The sequence below is a fragment of the Euprymna scolopes genome, chromosome 12, assembly GCF_053919585.1.
Source record: "Euprymna scolopes isolate OS-2025 chromosome 12, ASM5391958v1, whole genome shotgun sequence".
NCBI lineage: Eukaryota > Metazoa > Mollusca > Cephalopoda > Sepiida > Sepiolidae > Euprymna > Euprymna scolopes.
In genome coordinates, this window is record NC_136493.1 from 2,690,521 (window position 1) to 2,713,119 (window position 22,599).

General features: G+C 35.1%; 1 protein-coding gene across 3 annotated transcripts in view; it reads right to left on the reverse strand.

Annotated features, from left to right (window-relative positions):
• The window catches only part of LOC145291152 (neuronal acetylcholine receptor subunit alpha-10-like), a 693,294-nt gene that overhangs the window by 23,653 nt on the left and 647,042 nt on the right, over window positions 1-22,599 (reverse strand). For all 3 annotated transcript variants that reach the window (XM_080136680.1, XM_080136678.1, XM_080136679.1), the window contains 3 exons: window positions 16,136-16,180; window positions 10,924-11,033; window positions 6,024-6,562 (listed from right to left, as the gene is read on the reverse strand). In XM_080136680.1, the coding sequence (XP_079992806.1) occupies window positions 6,024-6,562; window positions 10,924-11,033; window positions 16,136-16,180 (694 nt within the window). The remainder of the gene's footprint in view (window positions 1-6,023; window positions 6,563-10,923; window positions 11,034-16,135; window positions 16,181-22,599) is intronic.

Sequence of the window (22,599 nt, forward strand, 5' to 3'; positions counted from 1 at the left end):
ATATACACATCATATATCCGCATCATATATACACATCATATATACACATCATATATACACATCATATATACACATCATATATACGCATCATATATACACATCATATATACACATCATATATACACATCATATATACACATCATATATCCGCATCATATATACACATCATATATACACATCATATATACACATCATATATACACATCATATATACACATCATATATACACATCATATATCCGCATCATATATACACATCATATATACACATCATATATACACATCATATATACACATCATATATACACATCATATATACAAAGTGTTATGCTTTATGTGCATTCTAAATTAAAACGCACTTGCCTTGCAATATTTCCATCGGATTCTGTAGTATTCGACATTTATTTCATGCATATTACAGCTTCATTCTTTCGATTTCCGGTGATCACGATTTAAACAGTTGGGTTCGCAGCTATTTCTTTTTAATTGATTATATTTCATTGATTAAAAATTCAAAATGATTATTTATTAATTCTTTTCAATTATTTTAATTATTTTCAGACCAAATATGTTTTCTTCATGAACTAACATTATTCCATTGCAATGCCGAGGCTAGATTTCAGATCCGCAGTAATTTTTATAATTCAATTTCCAGTTGCCAATATATGTGTCCACAAGTCTAATTTCAATATTATTATTTAATTAAGTTAATCAGCATACAAGTTATTTTATTTTCAGATGTAAACGTCGGTCATTATAAGTAGATACTTTAGCCTTCGGTTCACGCTACTAGTTTTGTTTACGTTTTAAGTTAGTACATACTTCTGCTTACAAAAACACTAAGATGGATTCATATAATTTAATTTAGCGTCGTATTCTACTTATCGATTTTTTTCAAAATAATTATATGGTCAATAGTTATGTTTGATTATTTTTCAAAATTTTGTTATAGCCTAGTAGTTTCTATATGTTGTGTTATTCATAAACTAGCGGATCGCTAATCAGGGTTTGTTTAAAATCCGTACAACTTAAGTGTACCTCCACAATAGACGTAAACACAAAACAAAGTCTCTTGCAATTTTAAATAACACGTATCAGGAATGAATGGTTCGAAAATACTATTTATTTTTTTGTGACAACGCTGACAGCATGAAGGGATCGCGAGGTGGAGTGTGTGTGCAAAATGACAGAGAGAAAATGTGTTCGTTTTTCTCCTCGTGGTCGCTATTTTTTAACTTTTTCGACGCCATTCCCGAGATACCTGGATCCAGGATCACTACCTTGACCTATAATCTGGCCGACTTTCCTTTGACTCATCTTCGCAAGCCCGGAGAGCTGACTGTCCATCTCTGTCACCTGCAACTTAACCCCTTCTCTGTAACATATATACATATATTCGTATCTTCAATGCGACAACGGTTTTTTTTTTTTTTTTTTTTTTTTTTTTTTTACATCTGCGGTGTTTATTTTTATGTAATTAAATATTTGGTTTGCAAAGTTTAAACTCAGAATTTGTTATTAGTTCTTTATTAGAATATGTTCACTGTTTTCGTGTATCATCAATAAATATTAATTATTTACAGATTAAATAGTCAGGCATTGATGACATATATCGTATTAATTCCTAAACTTCTGACCTAGTTATCTAATTATTGGTTTAATCATGTGAAACTCATTAGATTCAGATTAGTCCAAGTACAACAGAACTGCTAACATATATTATTGTTTATACGTTTGTAAGTAGTATAGGATAACCTTTTTTAGGGCAAACTATGCGTACCGCCACTACACTTCAGTTTCTAATATATATACAAAATATAATTAAATCCTTCTCAGACAATAGGACCGTCCAGGTTGTCATTGGTAGGCATACATCCAAGCAGCATAATGTCAATGAGGGATGTCTCAAGGGTCGACCCTTGGACCAATATTATTCCTGATATTCATAAACGACCTCCCTGATAATATTGTGTCCGAGATGGGTATATTTACTGATGATACAACGCTCTATAACATGTAGGAGGGTAGAACGGATGTACACAAATCTAAGCCAATGGCAGAATCGTTAGAAAATGACCTCCAGACCGTTGTGGAATGGGGTCGCAAATGGATGGTAAGATTAAATGCTAGTATGACTAAGCTGCTCTCCTTTAACAATTACAAGACGTCTCTCCAACCACCGATACCCATGACAACTAACACCCTACCTGAGAATTCTTCCTTCAAACTCCTCGGCCTCGTATTTGCGGGCAAATATAGTAAGTACATTGCAAAGACTGCTGCAAAGAAGGTGGGTTCCCTCTATCCGGCTAGAAGACTACTAACACTTGGGAGTATCTTGTACATCTACAAGGCCATCATTCGCTCAAGTCTACTAGTCTCTGCCTCTTTTTTTTACATGGTGGTCACCACTTATCAAGGCCCGGAAGCCACTCGGGGATAAGGGTTATTGCGTGTACACTAATCAATGGGATAGTATCGTAGTAATCATTAGTATTGGAGATTTGATAAAGTGTCTTACTTAAGGAGGCGTTTCATCAGGAATTTGTTTACGTTGGACTTATAAACATCCAGGTCGTAGTTAGTTGGGAAACAGGCAAACGAAAGAGATTTCCACAGGTGTGCACTTCTAAGAAAGAAGCTTTGTTCATGGAATCTACGTTTTGATTTTTGATTTAGGCACAGATAAAGAGTAGGGAAAATTCTTGACAGTGGTTTTAGCTAGACGGGTGTTTTTCGTGGAAGATTGGCGAGGGGGGACGAGAGATTGGAGCTCAGACGAGCACTTGCCATGAAAGTAACGATAAAACAAAGACAGGCTCGTAACGTCTCTTGTGTGGGAGGGAGGTAGCAGGAAAGAGAAAAGGGCATCCCCCACTAATCCACGAAGCCTATTTTGTACTCTGTCAAGATAGGATAGGCTGTTTTTAGCAGCTCCTGCTCAGATATGGCAGCAGTACTCCATCCTTGGGCGTACTTGTCTTTTATATAGATAGAAAATTGCATCATTAGTGAGATATCTTCTGGAGCGGTAGAAGGATGCTACCATTTTCCCAACGACCTTGGCAACTGACTTTATGTACGTGTTCCATTTCAGATCAGGAGTAAAGGTCAAGCCCAGAAGTTTATCAAAACATGGAGCTTCCCCAAGCTTTTCATTTAAATTGATGCCAGATGGGGATCAGAGCGTTGATGATGTAAAGATAGGAGCTTGTTTTTAGATGCATTAAAAGTAACCAGCCACCTCTTTCCCACTGTACCACGCGCTCGAGATCAGATCAAAGAGAATCAGAGAGAACGGTGTCATTTACGGTCTTTTATGTGTTGCCATAGATGGCCGTGTCAATATGTCGTGTCAACGAATGATTTAAGTATGTGTTTTGGGAGATCATTGATGTAGACCAGGAAGAGAGTTGGGCCCAGGATGGACCCTTGAGGGACTCCAGCATTAATACTGAGGGCCTCAGTATTAATTTCTGCCTATCAACCACTACTCTTATGAGCCTATCAGAGAGAAATGATTTAATGATTGAAAAACGTTTCCAGTTTTATCGTAGCTGGAAATCTTGTGAAGCAGGCCTTTATGCAATACCTTATCGAAGGCCTTTGATATGTCAAGAGCAAATGCCCTAGAAAGGAACCTATGCCGAGAGATTCACTGATCCTATGAGATATAACCGTTAGCACATCTGCTGGAGATCTGGCAGAACGGAAACCATATTGCATGTCAATAAAAATGTTATTTCTGCTGAGGTGGTTGACTACTTCTCTATTTAATTCCAGCAGCTTACTCTTGACACACAGGAAATTTATTGGTCTGCACTGAGGGGAGGATGACTTATCACCTGAATTCCTAAATTCCTATTAAGGTCAAAAGAAGAGGGGAAAAATGAGTTCATTTAATATATATATATATATACAGAGAGAGAGAGAGAGAGAGAGAGAGAGAGAGAGAGAGAGAGAAAGAGAGAGAGAAAAGATAATTTTACCTGTTCATATTTGACTTTTAATTGAAATATTCTAGTGTTCGCGTCAATTTAAAAAAATAACTTCAAATTGAGAAGGCAAAAAGAAACTTCACAGCAACAAATTCGCTTAAAATCAGCTTAGATTATCGCCCTAAATCAGTTTAAAATATCCACAAAATATGCAAAAAAGCATCTCTAATCGTAATTGTTGTTCCAAGTTATACAACGTAACATGAATCCATAAGATAGCCAGCAACAAGTTAAACTGCAAACCAACTTAATCTGAGTACATGTCTCTCGCTTTATGGTTTTTTAAATCAGAAATTTTCTTCTCCTAGAGGGGTTGCCTTTACCATGGCTTACGGGAGCCTTCTCCACCCCACACACACATGGAAATAAACACATGCATGCACACATACATGCACACATACAGAATGCAAGCAAACATACACACGCATGTTCACACACATGCAAACATACACACATAGAGGCACACATATACGCATGTACATACATATGCATATACACATGTACACATACACATACATATAAAATACACATGAAGGAGCGTTCCAAAAGTCATATATCCTCAATGATCAGGATGAAGGTGATGGGTACAATTCAATGAGTTTGACATGAATAAAAAAAGAAAAACAAACTAAAACAAACAATTCGTAGAAGAGACAGTCACTCGTTTAAGTGTTTGTGCAACTTTAAAAATAAATGGACGTAGGAATCAGACGAAAACAAAATCCAAGAGATCAGTACTAAAACGCCTGGACTTTGTTTTTTTTTTTTTAATAAAATGTTTGTTTATAAGACTCACACTTCTACTGTAGATAATGGTGATTATGACAAATTTCACACATTATTTTACGAATAAATGGACGTAGGAATCAAACGAAAACAGCGAAAAAAGCCGTTTTAGTACTGATCTGTTGGATTTTGTTTTTGTCTAATTCCTACGTCCATTTATTCGTAAAGTAATGTGTGAAATTTGTCATAATCATCATTATCTACAGCAGAAGTATGAGTCTTATAAACAAACTTTTTATTTAAAAAAAAGTCCAGGTGTTTTAGTACTGATTGATTGGAATACAACATACTAGACTATGAACATAGTGCTAAGCATAGTTTCATGATACTCCTATCGATTTCGACGTATGAGATCCGCCACAACAACTAAGCTGTTCGGAAATCCATACTGATGATTTGTTTATAGTGGTGAAGGCTTTTTACATAACCTACCACACCAGCTTCCGTACAACTGTTTGTTTCAGTCGGTGCAATGGTTGGCACCAGACATATCAGGCAGAAGACCTCAGGTTTTATACCAGAGTTCCTACTCCTAAATGCATGTTTTAATGACGACTGAAGGTGTATATCACCCAGTAGATTACACGCGTCTCCAAATACCAACCTATAATTTTTACGCCTCGGTGTGGTACGTACAGCGCCTAGCCTTCCCAAATGGTCACCCATGTAGTACTGGCCAGGCTCATCGTTACTTAACTTCGGTAATGTGGCCAGAACCGGTGTTTCAACGTAAATGTATCGTTTATGAATGGAAAAAAATAGAGAGAGAAAGAAAAGGAGAGAGAGAGAAAGAGAGAAAGAGAGAAATGGAGGGAGGTAGAGCGAGAGAGGGAAATAGAGAGGGTGGAGAGTTCGACAGAAAGATTATCGAGTTCGATAGGGAGATTCTCAAGTTTGACACAAAGATTCTCGAGTTTAACAGAAAGATTCCCGAGTTTAACGGAAAGATTCCTGACTTCGACAGAAAGATTCCCGACTTCGACAGAAAGATTACCGAGTTCGACAGAAAGATTCTCGATTTCTACAAAATGTAACTGAAGAAGGTCAGAGGTTACATTGATCGAAACGTTGTGAAAATTACATTTAAGATGAGAATAGTAGTCCAAAAAATCCAAATAATACAACACACTAGATTATGAACAGTGTTAAGCATCGTTTATGGATGAAACAAAGAGAGAGAGAGGGAGAGAGAGAGAGAGAGAGAGAGGGAGGAAGGAAAAGAGAGTGGAGAGTGACTTACCTATAAGAGGAAGTACGTCCGAGGTGGGAGGCATATTTTCAGCTACAAGCATCATAAACACTGTCATCGATAGCAACGTGGTTATTCCCATAGTCACCTTTTCACCGGAATCTGAAGGGATGTAGAAGCCCAACAGCGCCACGAGTGTAATTAGAATGCAAGGTAGAATCATGTTGAAAACGTAGAAAAGCGGTCGTCGTCGTATTTGTATGTAGTAGGTGATATCTGGATAGGGCTCGATGCAACACGAGTAGTAGACTAGGTTCCACTCGACATGAAGCTTGATGAGTATCCACTCACTGTTACGGATGTAGTTGGAGATGTCCCCTTCTTCTGAGTTCATGCGCAGCTGCAATTGGAAACCATCGTACGTCCAGGAGGCAAACTGCATGGAACAGTTCTGTTCGTCAAACGGAAAATATCGCACGTCGATTCTGCACGAACTCTTGAAAATCACCATCGACAGCCACGTGACATTCCCTTCGCTGGTGACAATGACATTTGAACTTAACGATGAGAAGTACGACGTAACATCAGCGCTGCGAAACAAGAAAACAATGAAGACAAATTAATGTTTTTTTTAAATTTTTTGATTAAGTTATTCATGGCATCATGTACATCGTTTACTGGAATCAATTACGCAAAAAACAAACTTTTAATGAAATACATTCATATGCCCTTGTATATATAGGCAGCATTTTTTAATTTAAACAAACATTATTAAAAACAACTTCTGTTTAATTATAACTTTGTTATATAAGATTGGTACATATTATAAGGAAATAAAGTATATTACCACACACACACACGCGCGCACACACGCACACACACGCACACACACACACACACACACACACACACACACACATATATATATACATAGATATATATATATAGATAGATAGATATTCTCCTCCACACATTTAACTGTTTGATATACTTAATCCTTAAAAAATGTTTAAAAGTGAGAGAATCACATTCCTAAAAACATCGCTATTGCAAATCATAAGTTTTAAATAATGGACATGATACAAGCTATGAATTCATTCATTAAAATAATCTGTTGGAAAGTCTTTTACCATCATCCTTTGGATGACGTTGTGAAAGCATTTGAAATCCTAACATCAACTCATGTGGATCCGCCGGAATATAACGAAGCATCAGATCCAATATGTGCAGATAGAACATACGCCAAATTTTATAAATTAAAGTCTATGAAATGCCAACCTGCCATTGCAACACTAGACAAATTTGAACATGATATGAATAAAACTTGTCAGTACGAACAGATGGGTTTATTGACTTTATTTCTAAATTCAAAATGGCGTAATGGAAACATATTATAAGGTATTTACGGCTTCTCTTCTAACTTTCGCATTTTAATCATGTCAAAACGCACTTTATTCTCTTTTGACCGATTGATTGTTGATATTTTTCCTGATGAGTTAAGGGCAAAATAGATTCACTAATTGATAAAATAATTAAGTGATTGATTTTGTGCTACGAAAAAGATACTGTCAACAATTGTAAATGTCAACTGAATTAAAGGAATAAATTATAAGATTGTCAAAATCATGAACTTTGGAATATAGATGTTTGTCATTCATTCACTATATTACTCTGGAATTACATTGAGCTTCTTAAATAAGGATTGGTATATATTATAAGGAAATAAAACATATATTTTTTATTTACCTAGGAGTCACCACTTATCAAGGCTCCGAGGCCACTCGAGGATAAGGGTTACAGAATGTACAGTAATCAATGGGATAATATCGTAGTAATCATTAGTAATGGAAATTTGGTAGATTGGATTACTTAAGGCGGCGGTTCATCAAGAATTTGTTTATGTTGGACTTGAAGACAGCTGAGTTGTAGTCAGCTAAGCAACAGGCAAAGAAAAGAGTTCCACAGGCGTGCAGTTCTAAGAAAGAAACTTTGTTCATGGAATCTACGTTTTGACTTAGGCACAGTCAAAGAGTGAGGAAAATTATTGACAGTGGTTTCAGCTAGACGAGTGTTTTTTGTGAAGGATTGACGAGGGGGGACCAGAGGTTAGAGTTCAGACGAGCAATTGCCATGGAAATAACGATAAAAGAAAGACAATCTCGACGTCCCTTCTGTGGGAGAGAGGTTGCAGGGAAGAGAAAAGGGCATCTCCTACTAAGCTACGGAGTCTATTTTATACTCTGTCAAGGTAGGATAAGCTGCTTCTAGCAGCTGCTGCCCAGATGTGACAACAACACTCCATCCTTGGGCGGACTTGGCTTTTATATAAACTGCGTCAATCGATTTATTGCAGTTTAGTAAAATATCAACATTTTACTAAATATATGTCACAAAAAAATAAGAATTGCATCATCAAATGACTGCTTAAAGGTTATTTATTTCCCAAAATTTTATTCAAACTCATGCGATATTCACAAAATTATGACATTTTATTCTTTATCAAGAAATTTCTACTGTCCATCGCTTTATTGCAAGTCTCTTACAATGTTATATTAGTGCACAAATACAATGCCTAATCATAAAAAAATGTACTTTTTATTATATTTTTCTGTTTAAGAATAATAAACAAAAGCACATCCTAGGTACTAAGCCTCAAATAAATGATTTATCGTCATATTCACCATTTTTAAATGACTTTAAACAGCCTTTTGTCCACCAAAGAAGTCAATTGTTTGATCTGAAAAGGAGTTATGGTTCTGGCTACATCAACTAGTTTCCTCCACAGGGGATCTTTTCAATATTACCCAGAGATGTTCAATGGGGTTAAGATCCGGAGAACACAACGGCCAAAGAAACCCATAGATAGAAGATAGTCTGCAGTAGCCTTAGCAGACTGGGATGGTGCATTGTCATGCATAAAAATCATCTGAAAGCTACGTAACAATGGTAGCCATGGTGACAAATGTTTATCCAAAAAAGCAGTGTACGCATTGCTGATAAGTTTTACATCCTCTGGAATTCGGAATGGTCCAACCAACTTATCCTCAATGATTCCCGCTCAAAACATGATGCCTCCACCTCCTTGTTGGCGATGAACTCTGTAAGGGGTTGGAGTTCGTTCGAGTTCCAAACTTTGGCCGATCCATCCGGACCGGTAAGGGTGGCACTGGTTTCATCTGTAAATAGGACACGTTGGAAATCCATTTTCATGTAATTCCGTGTCCAAGCATTTCGTTTTTCCCTATATTGTTTGCCCAATGGAGGCCTTGCAATAGTTTTGATGTTCCTTGCCATCTTATTCAACACATTACATCGGGCCTGCCTAGATCTTGGAAGGATTCCAGCTCTTGCAAAAATGGAAGCACTGGTGCTGTTTGGATTTTGGTTGATATCTCTATCAATTTTCCGGATATCACGATGAAAGGTTTCTCCTGGTGCCCTTATCCTTTCTGGATTTAATGTTGAGGTTGTTCACGAATGAAGCCAAAGTTCTTGAATCCCTTTCCAGCTCCATAACTAAATATTTGATGAACAATCCTTCTGCGAGTTCAGCAACAATCCTTTCCTTTTCAATAACCGTTAATCGCCCCTTTTTGGGCATTTTTAAAAAAACCTGCAATAAAGCAATGGACAGTATAAATTACTTGATAATAAATAAAATGTCATAACTTCGTAAATATCGCATGGATTTGAATAAAATTTTGGGAAATACCTAACCCCGAAACAATCATTTGATGATACAATTTTCATTTTTTGTCACGTATATTTAGTGAAATATTGATGTTTTACTCATCTGCAATAAAGCGATTGACGCATTTTATATTAATTATTATAGGTATTATTTTCTATGGTAGAAATAAATTAAGCTGTGTCTAAAATTATGTTCTTTTTAATATACGTTTACTAATTAAAGGAGACGAATTATAGCAACCTCCACGTTATACACGCCCCACCTCTCTGTTTCTCTCTCTCTCTCTCTCTCTCTCTCTCTATATATATATATATATATATATATATATATTTGTGTGTGTGTATGGAAAAATATGCTTATTCAAGTATATTTCGTCTTTTATTCATACCAATCCTTTTATTTATGAAACTCGATGTATATTAAATATTACAACAGAGTATATACAAATAAATAACAAAATGTTTATTTTCCAAATTCCAAGATATTTTTATTTTTTATCTTACTGTCTATTTCTTCCAACATGTTTAACTTTTCAATTCTTGACAGCAGCTGTTTCGAAGCGCAGAAACTATCATATACTTATCATATATCAATTTTATAAAATTTTCCACCCTGAATCATCAGAATAATAGAAACTCATTAATATTAAAAAGAAAAGAAAAATGATTCTGGCATGCTTATTAATTAATTAATTCATTCATTCATTCATTTAATTATCAAAGAATAAACGCACAAGCGATTGCCATTTACAAGAAAAAAATTTAGTGGGCTATGTACAAAGAGAAACTATACTGGGGGAAAATCGTGGAGGTCCGACCAGCGTCTGTCTAAGGCCGCATTGAAGCCCTGTAGTGTGGGCTGGTTTACGACCTCATCGGGTAGCTGGTTTCATAAGGATGCCACTTGAACCGAGAACGATGCTTGGCTTCGCAGCCTCCGGAACCGTCAAAGGTAGACCCTTTTCGCGTGTCCACGGAACCCGCGATCTGGGGCAGGGGTGAAGAATAGGTCCACGTTTAGGTCGCACCGTCCATGAAAGATGTTGTAGGCGAGGATGAGGTCGCCTTGAAGATTTAGAGCCCTTAAACGTTATTCATAAGATAAACCCCATAGGTATGAATCTGAACAAAAATCTAAGGATTAGTTGCATTGTGTTTTATGATATTTACGCCATCTTTGTCAGACTCATTCGTAGAATCAATTCAAATTAATAGAGTGATTGAAACGAAAAAGTCTAACGACAATTGCACGTGCACTCACTTGTTATATAAAAGGATGTCTGGTTTCCAAACGTCCGTGAACGGAATACGAATAACTTTGATTCCATTGTACTTGTCTGGGTCCCATCGCAAGTTTACATCAAGCCACACCTGTCACAGGGAAAACAAAAACCATTTCAATTAAGTACATACCTGTCACAGGGAAAACAAAAATCATTGCAATTAAATACATACATGTCACAGGGAAAACAAAAATCATTGCAATTAAATACACACCCGTCACGGGGAAAACAAAAAAAGCATTGCATTTAGATACAAGGTGTTACAATGAGAGACAGATTGTTAATGTGTTTTTTTTTTTAATTTTGGAGATGAGGATTGCTAATTCATATTATTTCGATTATTTCAACTACTGTTCCCATTTTGTTATTTTCAACACGTTTCCACATGCACCCGTAATGGATAAAGTACTTGCAGAAAATCAGTTGTAAGCTACACTCGTCTAGAGGTTGAATATTTTGTCCCCAAAAGGCGGGCGCAACCCAAAAATAAAATTGGGAACGACGTAGGACTTCTACCCAGTCATGGCTTACGAAATGAGATTATGCTGCATCTGTTGATTAGAACAAAGGGTTCCGTTCTTGAGTTGAACAGAAAGATTCCCAAGTTCGCCAAATACATATGAAGAAGGCCGGAGGTAACATCGAGCGAAACTTTGTAAAAATACAGTCAAAATGAGAATAATAGTTGTAATAATACAATAATACGAAGGATCTGATTGGTTGATTCAAATTGTAATGTATTCTGTGCATTAGCAGAGAGCTTATCGAGAAGAGTTATATATAAGACTATTTGTTTCTTCAATGGTTTGAAAGACTATTTACTCATCATTTTTAGCACCTCTACCAACCTCTGCCACAATTGCATTATTAAAAGTTTAAAAACAAAATACAAAACAAAATCTCAGTACCTTAACAAACTGCATCATTTTTCTGGTGTTTGTGCAGTTTACGATCCAATCTTCAGCAAGACCAAATTTCTTTTAACTAATTTCTCAAGTACTGACGGGTGGACAACGACATAAACTAGGAAAACTTTTCGCCGTTGGCAACTGCAAACATGGAAAGTGCTCGTCTGAGTTCCAATCTCTGGTCCTCCTCGCCAATCTTTCACGAAAAACACCCGTCTAGCTAAAACCACTGTCAGTAATTTTCCCTACTCTTTATCTGCGCCTAAATCAAAACGTAGATTCCATGAACAAAGCTTCTTTCTTAGAAGTGCATGCTTGTGGAACTCTCTTCCATTTGCCTGTTTCCCATCTGACTACAACTTGGATGTCTTCAAGTCCAACGTAAACAAATTCCCGATGAACCCCCCTTAAGTAAGACACTTTATCAGATCTCCATTACTAATGATTACTACGATATTGTTCCATTTATTGCTGTACACGCAATAACCCTTATCCGCGAATGGCCTCCGGGCCTTGATAAGTGGTGACTTCCGGCCGACCTGTTGGTTTCAAAGAAAATTACTTAAATACAAAAGCGGATTGAAGACCCCCCTATACCCCAAAAATAAAGGACTGCTATCTGATCAGGAAGGGGAAAGAAAGCGCGAACCTATTGTGTCGTATTCGAAATACATGTCGGCGACTTGCTTGTGAAACCGGACGAAATAAATAACTTTTTTACTTTCACCTAAAAAATTAGTGTTAAAGTTTTCTATTCTTTGCGAGTCTTTACATACAACGTTTGGTCCATCTTAAAAGTAATAACAATGTTATAATATCCAATTCGCTAACCGTTGTTATGGAATATTTTATACTCTCTAAAAATTACAACATAAACAAAATAACTAGCTCTGAATATTCTGCTGTCATAACCCATAGAAAAATTATCTTAGTCTTTAATAAGGCAAACCAAAACCCTGAAACAACCCGACCGTTAAAACTGATACAAATAAGTTATTGAAAATATGGTTTCAGATGTAAAGGAGGATTAAATGGAGAAGAAACTGCTGTAATAATTAAGAAAAAAGTGAAGGCTTACCAGATTTCAGTCTAAGAAAGCACTTCAGTTCGTAGTTTAGATTTGTTTTATGAGCGGCATTCATTTGCACACGAGGAGTTCAACTACTTTAAGAAGTTATTAAAGCAGTCTTAATTTAGAGAAGAATCCACACAATATCATATAAATGCGGGAGTACCTCAGGGGTCTATCCTTGGACCTTTATTATTTCTAATATTCATAAATGATCTCTCTGATAAGATTGTCTGTGAAATAGGTATATTTGCTGAGGACACCACACTCTATAACAAACACGACAGGAAAACAAATGAACACATATCTAAAGAAATGGCGGAAACACGAGAGGATGACCTCCAATCTGTAGTGGAATTGGGACAAAAATGGATGGTCACATTCAATGCTGCCAAGACTAAACTTGTTTTCTTAAATAATTACAAGAAACCTTCTCTACCACCAATAAAAATGACCAAAGATTCATTATCTGAAAGTACTTCTTTCAAATTCCTCGGCTTAAGTTTCACAGGGAACATAAGCTGGAACAAATACATTGAGAGCATGGCTAGGGCCGCTGCAAAGAAGGTGGGCTCTCTCTACCGTGCTAGAATGTTATTTACATCTGAAAGTATCCTGTACTTCGAACATGTATGGAATATTGTTGTCACATTTGAACTGGTGCATCTGCTATTGGTCTCTCGCTCCTGGATAGCGTTCAGAAGAGAGTTGCCAACCTGATAGGTCCTGAACCGTCATATAAGTTTCAACTTCTGTCCCACCGACGAAATAGTGCATCCCGTTTTGCAAGGATTTTAATGGTGGATGATCCAATAAACTACAAGCCCTTGTGTACCCCCTCGACTTAAATATCCCCGACACACTCGACAAGCAGCAAAGTCCCACCCCTACACAGATCCCTAGATGTAAGAAAGCCTTCTACTCTAATAGTTACTTCACTAGAACTGAAATTCTCTTCCGGGTTCCTGCTTCCCCAAGTTTACATGCAGAAATTCAAGTGTAATGTAAACAGACACCTTGGTGCTCGACCCATTACATACTATCCTTGCAACTTCTGTCCAATTAAAAGAAAGATTTTCTTTAATTCAATCTTTCCTCGACAGCCGAGCTATATATTTGTTCTATTTCTTTTTTACGCACATTTTATCTTTCTTTTAATAATATATTGGAATTCTTTCCTATTTTCCTGTACCTATTTGTGAATTATTCCACGGATTTCTGCCTTTTGGATTACTTTGGATCATCTTCCATTTACGCGATTCCCTTGGATTTTACTTGTGTGAATGGAATTTTATCTAACTTTCTTGGATTCTGCATCTTTGAATTTTACCGTCATTGGAAATTTTATCCTTCACCAGACTATCCATTCACGTGAAACCACTATTTTTTTTCACCCTATTCCCTCTGCTTCACTTTTTGTTATCAAGTAAGATCTATGACTTACTTGTAGTTTCATTTAATACTTTTGCAAGCAAAATCCGATCCCGCATTTTGCTAAATCCTACCCTTTGATGAGAAGGAAGTATTTCTTCGAAACTCCGCGGATTAAGGACTATCCGTTTATTTAGTGCTTCCTTTTTAAAATTAAATATGTTTTTAACTCTTTTCTAAAGTGTTTTTTAACATGTTTTATCAACTTCTTGTTCTTATTATAAGCTATATCTCCTATTTGGTTTTATCGAGCTTTTACATCGGATTGAGATTACTTTATAAATATTAATTCTTTAATATTTATAATTTACTTTAGTTTTGCCATCTTGGATCATTTTGGTAAACAACTGTAATTCTTATTTTATATATATATATATATATATATATATATATATATATATATATATATATATACATTTTATTTTTATTACAGTATTTTTCTGTTTAGTTACATCATTGTTTCAGCTACGCGACCGTTTTTTGGCCGTCATGTAGCCTCCTCAGACTTTTACAGAAATGTCTGTTTATGGTGGAATGAAAGAGTGAATGGTATAAGGGGAGTGGTGCGAAAAAAGCGGAAAAGAAGAAGGAGAAGGGGAAAGGTGGGAGGGGGTGTTCGGTATGTCGGTAGTATGCATATGCGCATGTGTTTACATGCCGAGGTGGGGATGTATGTATACATGTGCGCGTTTCTTTAAGTGTATGTGTGTGTGTATGTGCGCATGTGTGTGCTCGCGCGGACGGCCCCAGGCTAACCTTCTCAAAGCACTTAACAACAAATAAAAATCAAATAGATAAACCGAATCATAGCCCCCCCCCCGCTTCCCAACCTAAGCGAACACCCAACAGGTCAAGACATACTTATCAAGAAATCATCTCACCAACGAGACACCAACAACCTAAACCTTAGAAATTTAAAGTAACGCTCCTCTTTCTACCCCTACATATCTTCCTCCCCCTCCATCTATCCTTATGTCCTTAGCCACACCCGAGATGAACTTCCCAGACCCCCCACAACCACCTAATGTTCTATAACTCCAAAAATAAAACACTACCGACATACTAAGCACCCCCTCCCACATTTCCCCCTTTCCCTTCTTCTTTTTCCGCTTTTCTCGCACCTCTACCCTGACACCATTCACTCTTTCATTCCACCATAAACGAACATTTCTATAAAAGTCTGAGGAGGCTACATGACGGCCAAAAAACGGTCGCGTAGCTGAAACAATAATGTAACTAAACAGAAAAATACGGTAAAAATAAAACGCATATTTTCTCTAGAACAGTATTGAGCACTTTCTTCAGGTTTTCATTAATTACCATTTCTATTATATATATATATATATATATATATATATATATATATATATATATATATATATATGGAAATTCTACACAAAGTAATCTTTCCTGCATGGACAAAATACGAAATCGATTTCTTAATTTATTGATCTGTTCTCTTCACTTTAACTCCTTAAATATTATATATTTTATCTTTATGAAAATTAAATATTTGCATATGTGATGTTTTCTCTTTCTTTATTATCAGTGATTATTATGATTAAGAATCTCTTTCTGTTATCATGAAATACAACTTTCATACGTTATTCTTGAAGCGAATCAGACACACGTACGTTCTCTATTATTATACAGGGAATTATTTTTTTGTACTAATTTTTGATGTGATGAATGAATACTGATAGTGTGTGACACCAGGTTTAGAAAAGAAGAAAGAAAATTAAATGAAGAGAATAATAAGAAAAAGAACAAATGATGAAAAACCTGATTCAACCAGCAATTCGTTGTGAGAATTTGATTCCTTTCGTCCTGCAAACAAAAAACAAAACAGTATTAGTTTATACAGAACTGACGTATTTTATTATTATGAACATCAAATAAAACAAATGGTACACATAGAATATTGCAATTGACATTGTTTTTGTTCGTTTTACTTCTGAAACCAACGGGCTCTTTCCCGAGCTAACACTTTGTATGAGATACATAGTTATCAGATTGTTCGATACTTATGTATTTTTGGGATTGCGGGAAATGCGAACTTTCACAAGCGTCCTCGAGCAGATAACGGAAAGAACCAAAATATCCATAGCATCTAAACCAATCAAATTCAATTAAAAAAAACAAAAAACAATTCAATTAATTTTTTGTTTACATTTTTAAGAAGTTGTACAAGTCACACATAACAAGATAAATTTAGAAAAATAACATAACGAACCACATCGAGAAAATTGAGTGTGGAAGGAAGCGAAGCAAAGGAACAAAGTTGAGTGTGGGACAACAGAGACCTATTAGCTACCTTACATGTGGAGACAGAAATTCAAAGAAGATTCCGTCGACTCTATATTGAACCAGACAGCTTCCTATCACTTTCTCTACCGCCTCTTCTTTAACTCAGCTGTTATGGTCTGTTTTTTATAGCTGAAGATAATTTGCCAACCACCATGCCGTCCCCCAGAAAAAAAAAAACTCATGAAAAAATATAATCATATTTTTTCCACACAAAAAAAATCACATCTAGAATAATAAAAAAAAACGGGAAACAAGTTAAAATTTTTTGTCTGTTTTTATTAAAAAGATATCTAAAACATTTCTCATTGTTTCTTTTCGTTCACGTAAAAAACACACATTAAATCCTAACCCTAATCCTAACCTTATCTACAAAAAAGTGTTTAATTTCTGTTTCGTTTTCTTGTTAAAATAAAAGTGAAATGACGTCAGAGTAAGGAAAAAGAAGACTATAAAAACGAGGGAGCATGTTCGAGAAGACGATCATCTAGAGACGTGGATGACATTCTAGAACACGTTCGAGAAAACGATCACGTGACACACGTCACAGCCGTGACGAGAAAACACGCACAGCGGAAGTATGAGGTACTAAATGTCGTTGTCACAACGGAAAAAAAGCGAGTTGAAGTTCTTTATATATTCTTTGTCTATTTGTGACTGACGTTACACCATGTTCGATTACGTTACATCACTACTTATGACTATAGATCTATGCATCTCTCTCTGTCTATCTCTCTCTCTCTCTCTCTCTCTCTATATATATATATATATATATATATATATATATATATTATAGTTAGTTATGAAAATATATGTGGCATTTAAGCTACATAAAATTTTCCGCCTATCTTTGTCCGATAAAAGCACGATCATTGGTTGCTGAAAATGGGAGCGGAAATAACAAAGAATTTGATTGGTTAACTAGCAAATTAATACGACGTGCATAAATAAAAACGTACAGTAACATCAATTGTATGCATTAGTCTGACGAGCTTCACGAGGATAAAACGCGGATAATTCTGTGTAAGTTAATTGACATTTATATTTTAATAACTTACGAACTCTAATTACTTATTGAGCACTGTTGAAGTAAATACTGAAAATCGACACATAAAATATATCACCTTATAAAATTTCATTTGGATACATGAAATAATATGTGTAGATATTATCTCTCTACATTATATATATATATATATATATATATATATATATATATATATATATATATATATATTAAGTAAGTTATGAAAATATGTATGGCAGTTAAGCTACACAGAATATTCCGCGTTTCATTCTCGTGAAAATTAGTCAGGCAAATTCTCATGAGAATGACACGTGGAATATTTAGTGTAGCTTTATTGCCATATATATTTTCATAACTTTCATTCTCGTGAGAATGCGTCAGGCATTCTTCAGGCTTATGCCTGACGAATTCTCATGAGAATGAAACGCAGATAATTAGAGTAGTTTTATTGTCATATATATTTCCATAACTTAATACCTAGCTCTATCTATGTATTGATCTCTGTTGAAGTAAATACTGCAAATTTACGTATAAAATTATATCTTCGTATATTAATTTATGTGATTAAATGAAGTAATCATCTATATACATATATATATATATATATATATATATATATATATATATATATATATATATTATTATTATTATTACATTTTCACCCCAAACAAGGCACAATGCCACTTTAATGTAGGGGTATACTATTAGGGACACAGGCTACAGGGGTAATAGGTGGGGAGTTGGGAAGCAAGATGTCGGTTCACGTTACACTTGAACTTCTGCATGTCAGTACATTTGGGGAAGCAGGAACCTGGCAGGGAGTTCCAAAGTCTAGCGGTTCTGGGGAAGAAACTACTGGAGTAGAAGACTCTCTTACATTTACGGATCTCTACTGTGAAGGCGTGGTATTGTACTGCTTGTCGGGGTTTTGGGGGGTATTTACGTAGAGGAGGTACAAGTGCTTGCATTTCGTCGGAACATTCACGGTTTAAGTACTTGTAGAACAGAGGGATGCTACATTGCGTCAATGGGACAGAGGCTGAAGCTTGGATGACAGTTCAGGACCTATTAGGTTGGCGACTTGTTTTGAACCTTGTCTAGGAGTGAGAGACTAGAAGCAGATGCACCGGCCGAAATATGACAACAGTACTCCATACATGGGCGAATAATTATAAAACTCAAATGACCTTGTAACGGGTGTTGTAACCCAGCATCCGGTTTACGACTCCGGTTGCGCATGCATAAATAAACATAAAGCCATAACAGCGTAAACAAATAAACACAAATCGCTGGACCGCTTTTGTTCGAACAAACAGACGTCCTTATAAAAGCGAATATCTTAAATTTATTGAATAAAAACTTCAAGATATGGGAAGCAAACGCAAAACGTGATTACAAATAATACGTATAATCGTCGACCTGTTTCATATATACGATATATATTATACTAAATAATCAAAGCGACAATAAAACGTATTGTTTTACTGTGTACGTTTTCAGCGTCCCAATTTTGTTTCCATTAAACATAGTCTCCTCATCAGCAAAAACAGGCAAGATATAACAGCATGCCAAAAAAGAGACTGACTGAACTTAAAACAAATTTCATAATGGAGCTAAATAAGGAATATCCGACTCACGACTAAAATGCTAGCATTATTTTGGTGTCTTTAACTATCCCCCCCTTATTTTTGCTGAAGTGAAGACTATGTTTAACGGACAAAACCTTTGTCAAATTATTGTCAATACTTATTGTCAATTTCAATAAAATTAACATCGTTTCCAAAACGATCGTACAATCGAGTTGATTTTGTTTGTTTGTTCCTTTTGAAACTGATTTTTAATTAAAAATTATGAATCGTTTTACTCAATATTAAAATAGCTCTAGGATACCTATACCTATTGAGCTTATTATATATCTACAATACAATGAGCACTGGTTTATTTTAAAAGTCTTAATACATTTACTAATACATTAAAATAAACCCTGACTTCAGGTCTATTTCCCTCTAATATATATATAAAATTCGTTTCCTGTCGTTGAGCACTTTCAGCTGAATTAAAGTCGGTCAATTTAGCTCTTATGCGTAGATCATCGCGTAACGATTAGATCACTGTCTGGCTGACGTAAATGAACATTATAATTGACCCCAAATGGGGCCCCACCTCCGTTAGTGAGAGTGAGCGATGTAACTCGTAAAAACTTTTCCCTTCCCTTGGTGGGTTACCATGGCAAGTTCGGTAGCTCTACTCCAAACGGTGTGAGCGTGCTTTGAGTTTACCCTTGTAAGTGACCTACTCCTATATCCGTTGCAGATCCTTGATACCTTTTCTATCATTGTATGTGGTCAATTTAGTATGTAGTAATCTATATAGGAGCCTATTCGTGTACAGGCATATATACTAGCTGTACCCGGCCGCGCGTTGCTGTGGATCAGTTTGTTTACATAGAAAATAAACAAGAAGACAAAATGTATGTTTCTTCTGTTTATGTTTTCAATACTTGTGGATACAATATTTTGAAGTGCTCCTTTTTCTATGCAGATGTAGAGATTATTTGATTTGCCGACTGTAGAGCACGCAACATATACTTGTCCATATGAAAAGCAATTAGGGTGTAGATGTAAGTTACACAAATATAAAAATTGTCCCTAAGCCTTGTTAATGGTTATTGCAAGCGCAAGCAAATTGTGAAGTGCAATATCTTAAATATTAAAATGGAATATCCATTAAAATCAGTTAATGCACGTTCGCTGCCTGTTCTTCCTGAGGTTAAGACAGGGGAAAATATGAGGGTTTAATTTCACTACAGACATGTATGTGAGCACGCACTGGAAAATCTCGTAAATTAAAAAATAGCCGATTTTTTTTTGTATAAAAGTATAGTTTTTATCGATAATAAATTGATAGAAAAATTGAAAAGAAAACTGTTTAAGGAAGAAACCAACAAAGTTGGAGACCGATGATAATTCAGAAAGAAGAAAGAAAGAAAGAAAAGAATATAAAAATTATGTAGGATAATTTAAAAAAGTAAAATTGTTTGATGTTGTTTTTATTCAAATAAATATCCTTATTTTCGCAAATTTTTTGGAGAAAAATATTGTTTTCAAATATAATTAATGAGAATATTCGTAAACATTTCCGTGTTTCTTCATTATTGTAGCGAACTTCGAAAATCGAAATATTGATTTTCACGTGAAACCAATAGTATTTAATGAATTGTCATGTCGCAGTAATTAAAATATCCCAAACTTACGAAAAACGATAGGTTAGAAATTAAATATTAAAGAAAACGTTTTCAAAGAAATTAGAAATTTTAGCTATTTCCTTTGTGTTTACGTCACATGTCACGTGATAAAACAAACACTTGCGAAATCATTTTTTTTATTGAATCACGGAAGACATAACTAATTGTAATACGACAATTAGGTAGATAACATTGCTTATTGTTGATATTGACAAAAAAATGTAAATAGTTATGTTTTTTTTTTTTTAATTAAAATCAACTTTTCAGCTGTTGGATTTCGCTACAATAACGAAGAAGCACCCTTTTTATCAGCCGATCTGTACAACGAATACCACGTAGGTACTTTTTTAGTACTCTTGCAGAATTTGACACGGATCCTCGGAATTTTCTGCCAGTTATGGTTCGGGCTCGACCGGTAGTCACCGGATTAATCCGAGGAAAGTAACAGGCGCAGACGAATTAAAAAAAAACGGAAAAAAGAAATATAATAAAAAAAATAACAAAACCCTATTGTAAATTTACCGAACATATATTTTTTTCAAGAAAAGTTGCATTTTGCATTGTTTATTTACTTTTATTATTTTTTGCAAATTTTTATCAACAAAGTCGTTTTTATTTCCAAGAAAAGATGAATGTTTTTTACTGTAAATTGTTAAGTGAAAGTACAGCGTTTGTCAAGAAAACTGACAACAGTTTTGTTTTTTGCTAAAAGAAAATTGACATATTTATTGTACACATCAGTTATTTGTATAAGTGTAAATTTTTAAGTGACGGCACACAAATTTTTTTCAAGAAAATTTACAAATTATTTTTGTCAACAAATGTTAAAATATAAACAAAAAAATACCCCCTCATCATTTCCAAAGTTATTGCAAATGATATTTTTTATAAAAAAAACTAAAAAAATAAATGTCGATTTAGCGTTTCAACATTTGAACAACGCTTGGCTTAATCCAGTGATTGCCGGTCGAGCCCGAGCCATAATTAACGGAAAATACCGAAGCACTGAGTAAAATTCTTCAAAACTACGATATTTTTTCAATTTCGTCTTCTTTCAATTTTCTGAGCGGAAACTAACAAATTAAATCAAAATGAAAGAAATTCAATACTGAAATATTTTTAAAGAGCGCTCAGTTTCTAATACACAGTTCTAATAAATCGATCCCCCTTATTGGAAACACTCAACGGAAACAGGAAACCGAATTATAGCCCGTATGGTTGGGAGAGGTTCTTGTCGTTTTTTTTCAATATTTTCAGCAGATTATTATTGATTAGACATTCATTTACCAGATTCTGCAATTTGTTTTAAATGCCAAAATTTCAATATTTGAAGATTTTTAGGGGGTCGTTCAGTTTCTAATACAAGCGCAAGTAGAATTAGAAGTTTGTAATTGCTTCACGATGAAATATTTTTATAACTTAATGTCTTAATGTAAATTTTCAAGTATGTTTAAATATAAACCCCAAAACTTATTTCACTCTAAATAATTTAGGTGACTGAAATAGGAATTAACCACATTTAGTAAAATTGTCCTAGTGGTCCTAATATAGTTTTAGTTTTGCCATAAGGTTTCATTTAAAATCGATCAGTCATTTAATAATCATTCTTTTTTTTGCATTTCCTTTCGGGAGATTTAAAAAATCGAAAAGAAGACGAAAAAATATAAGGGG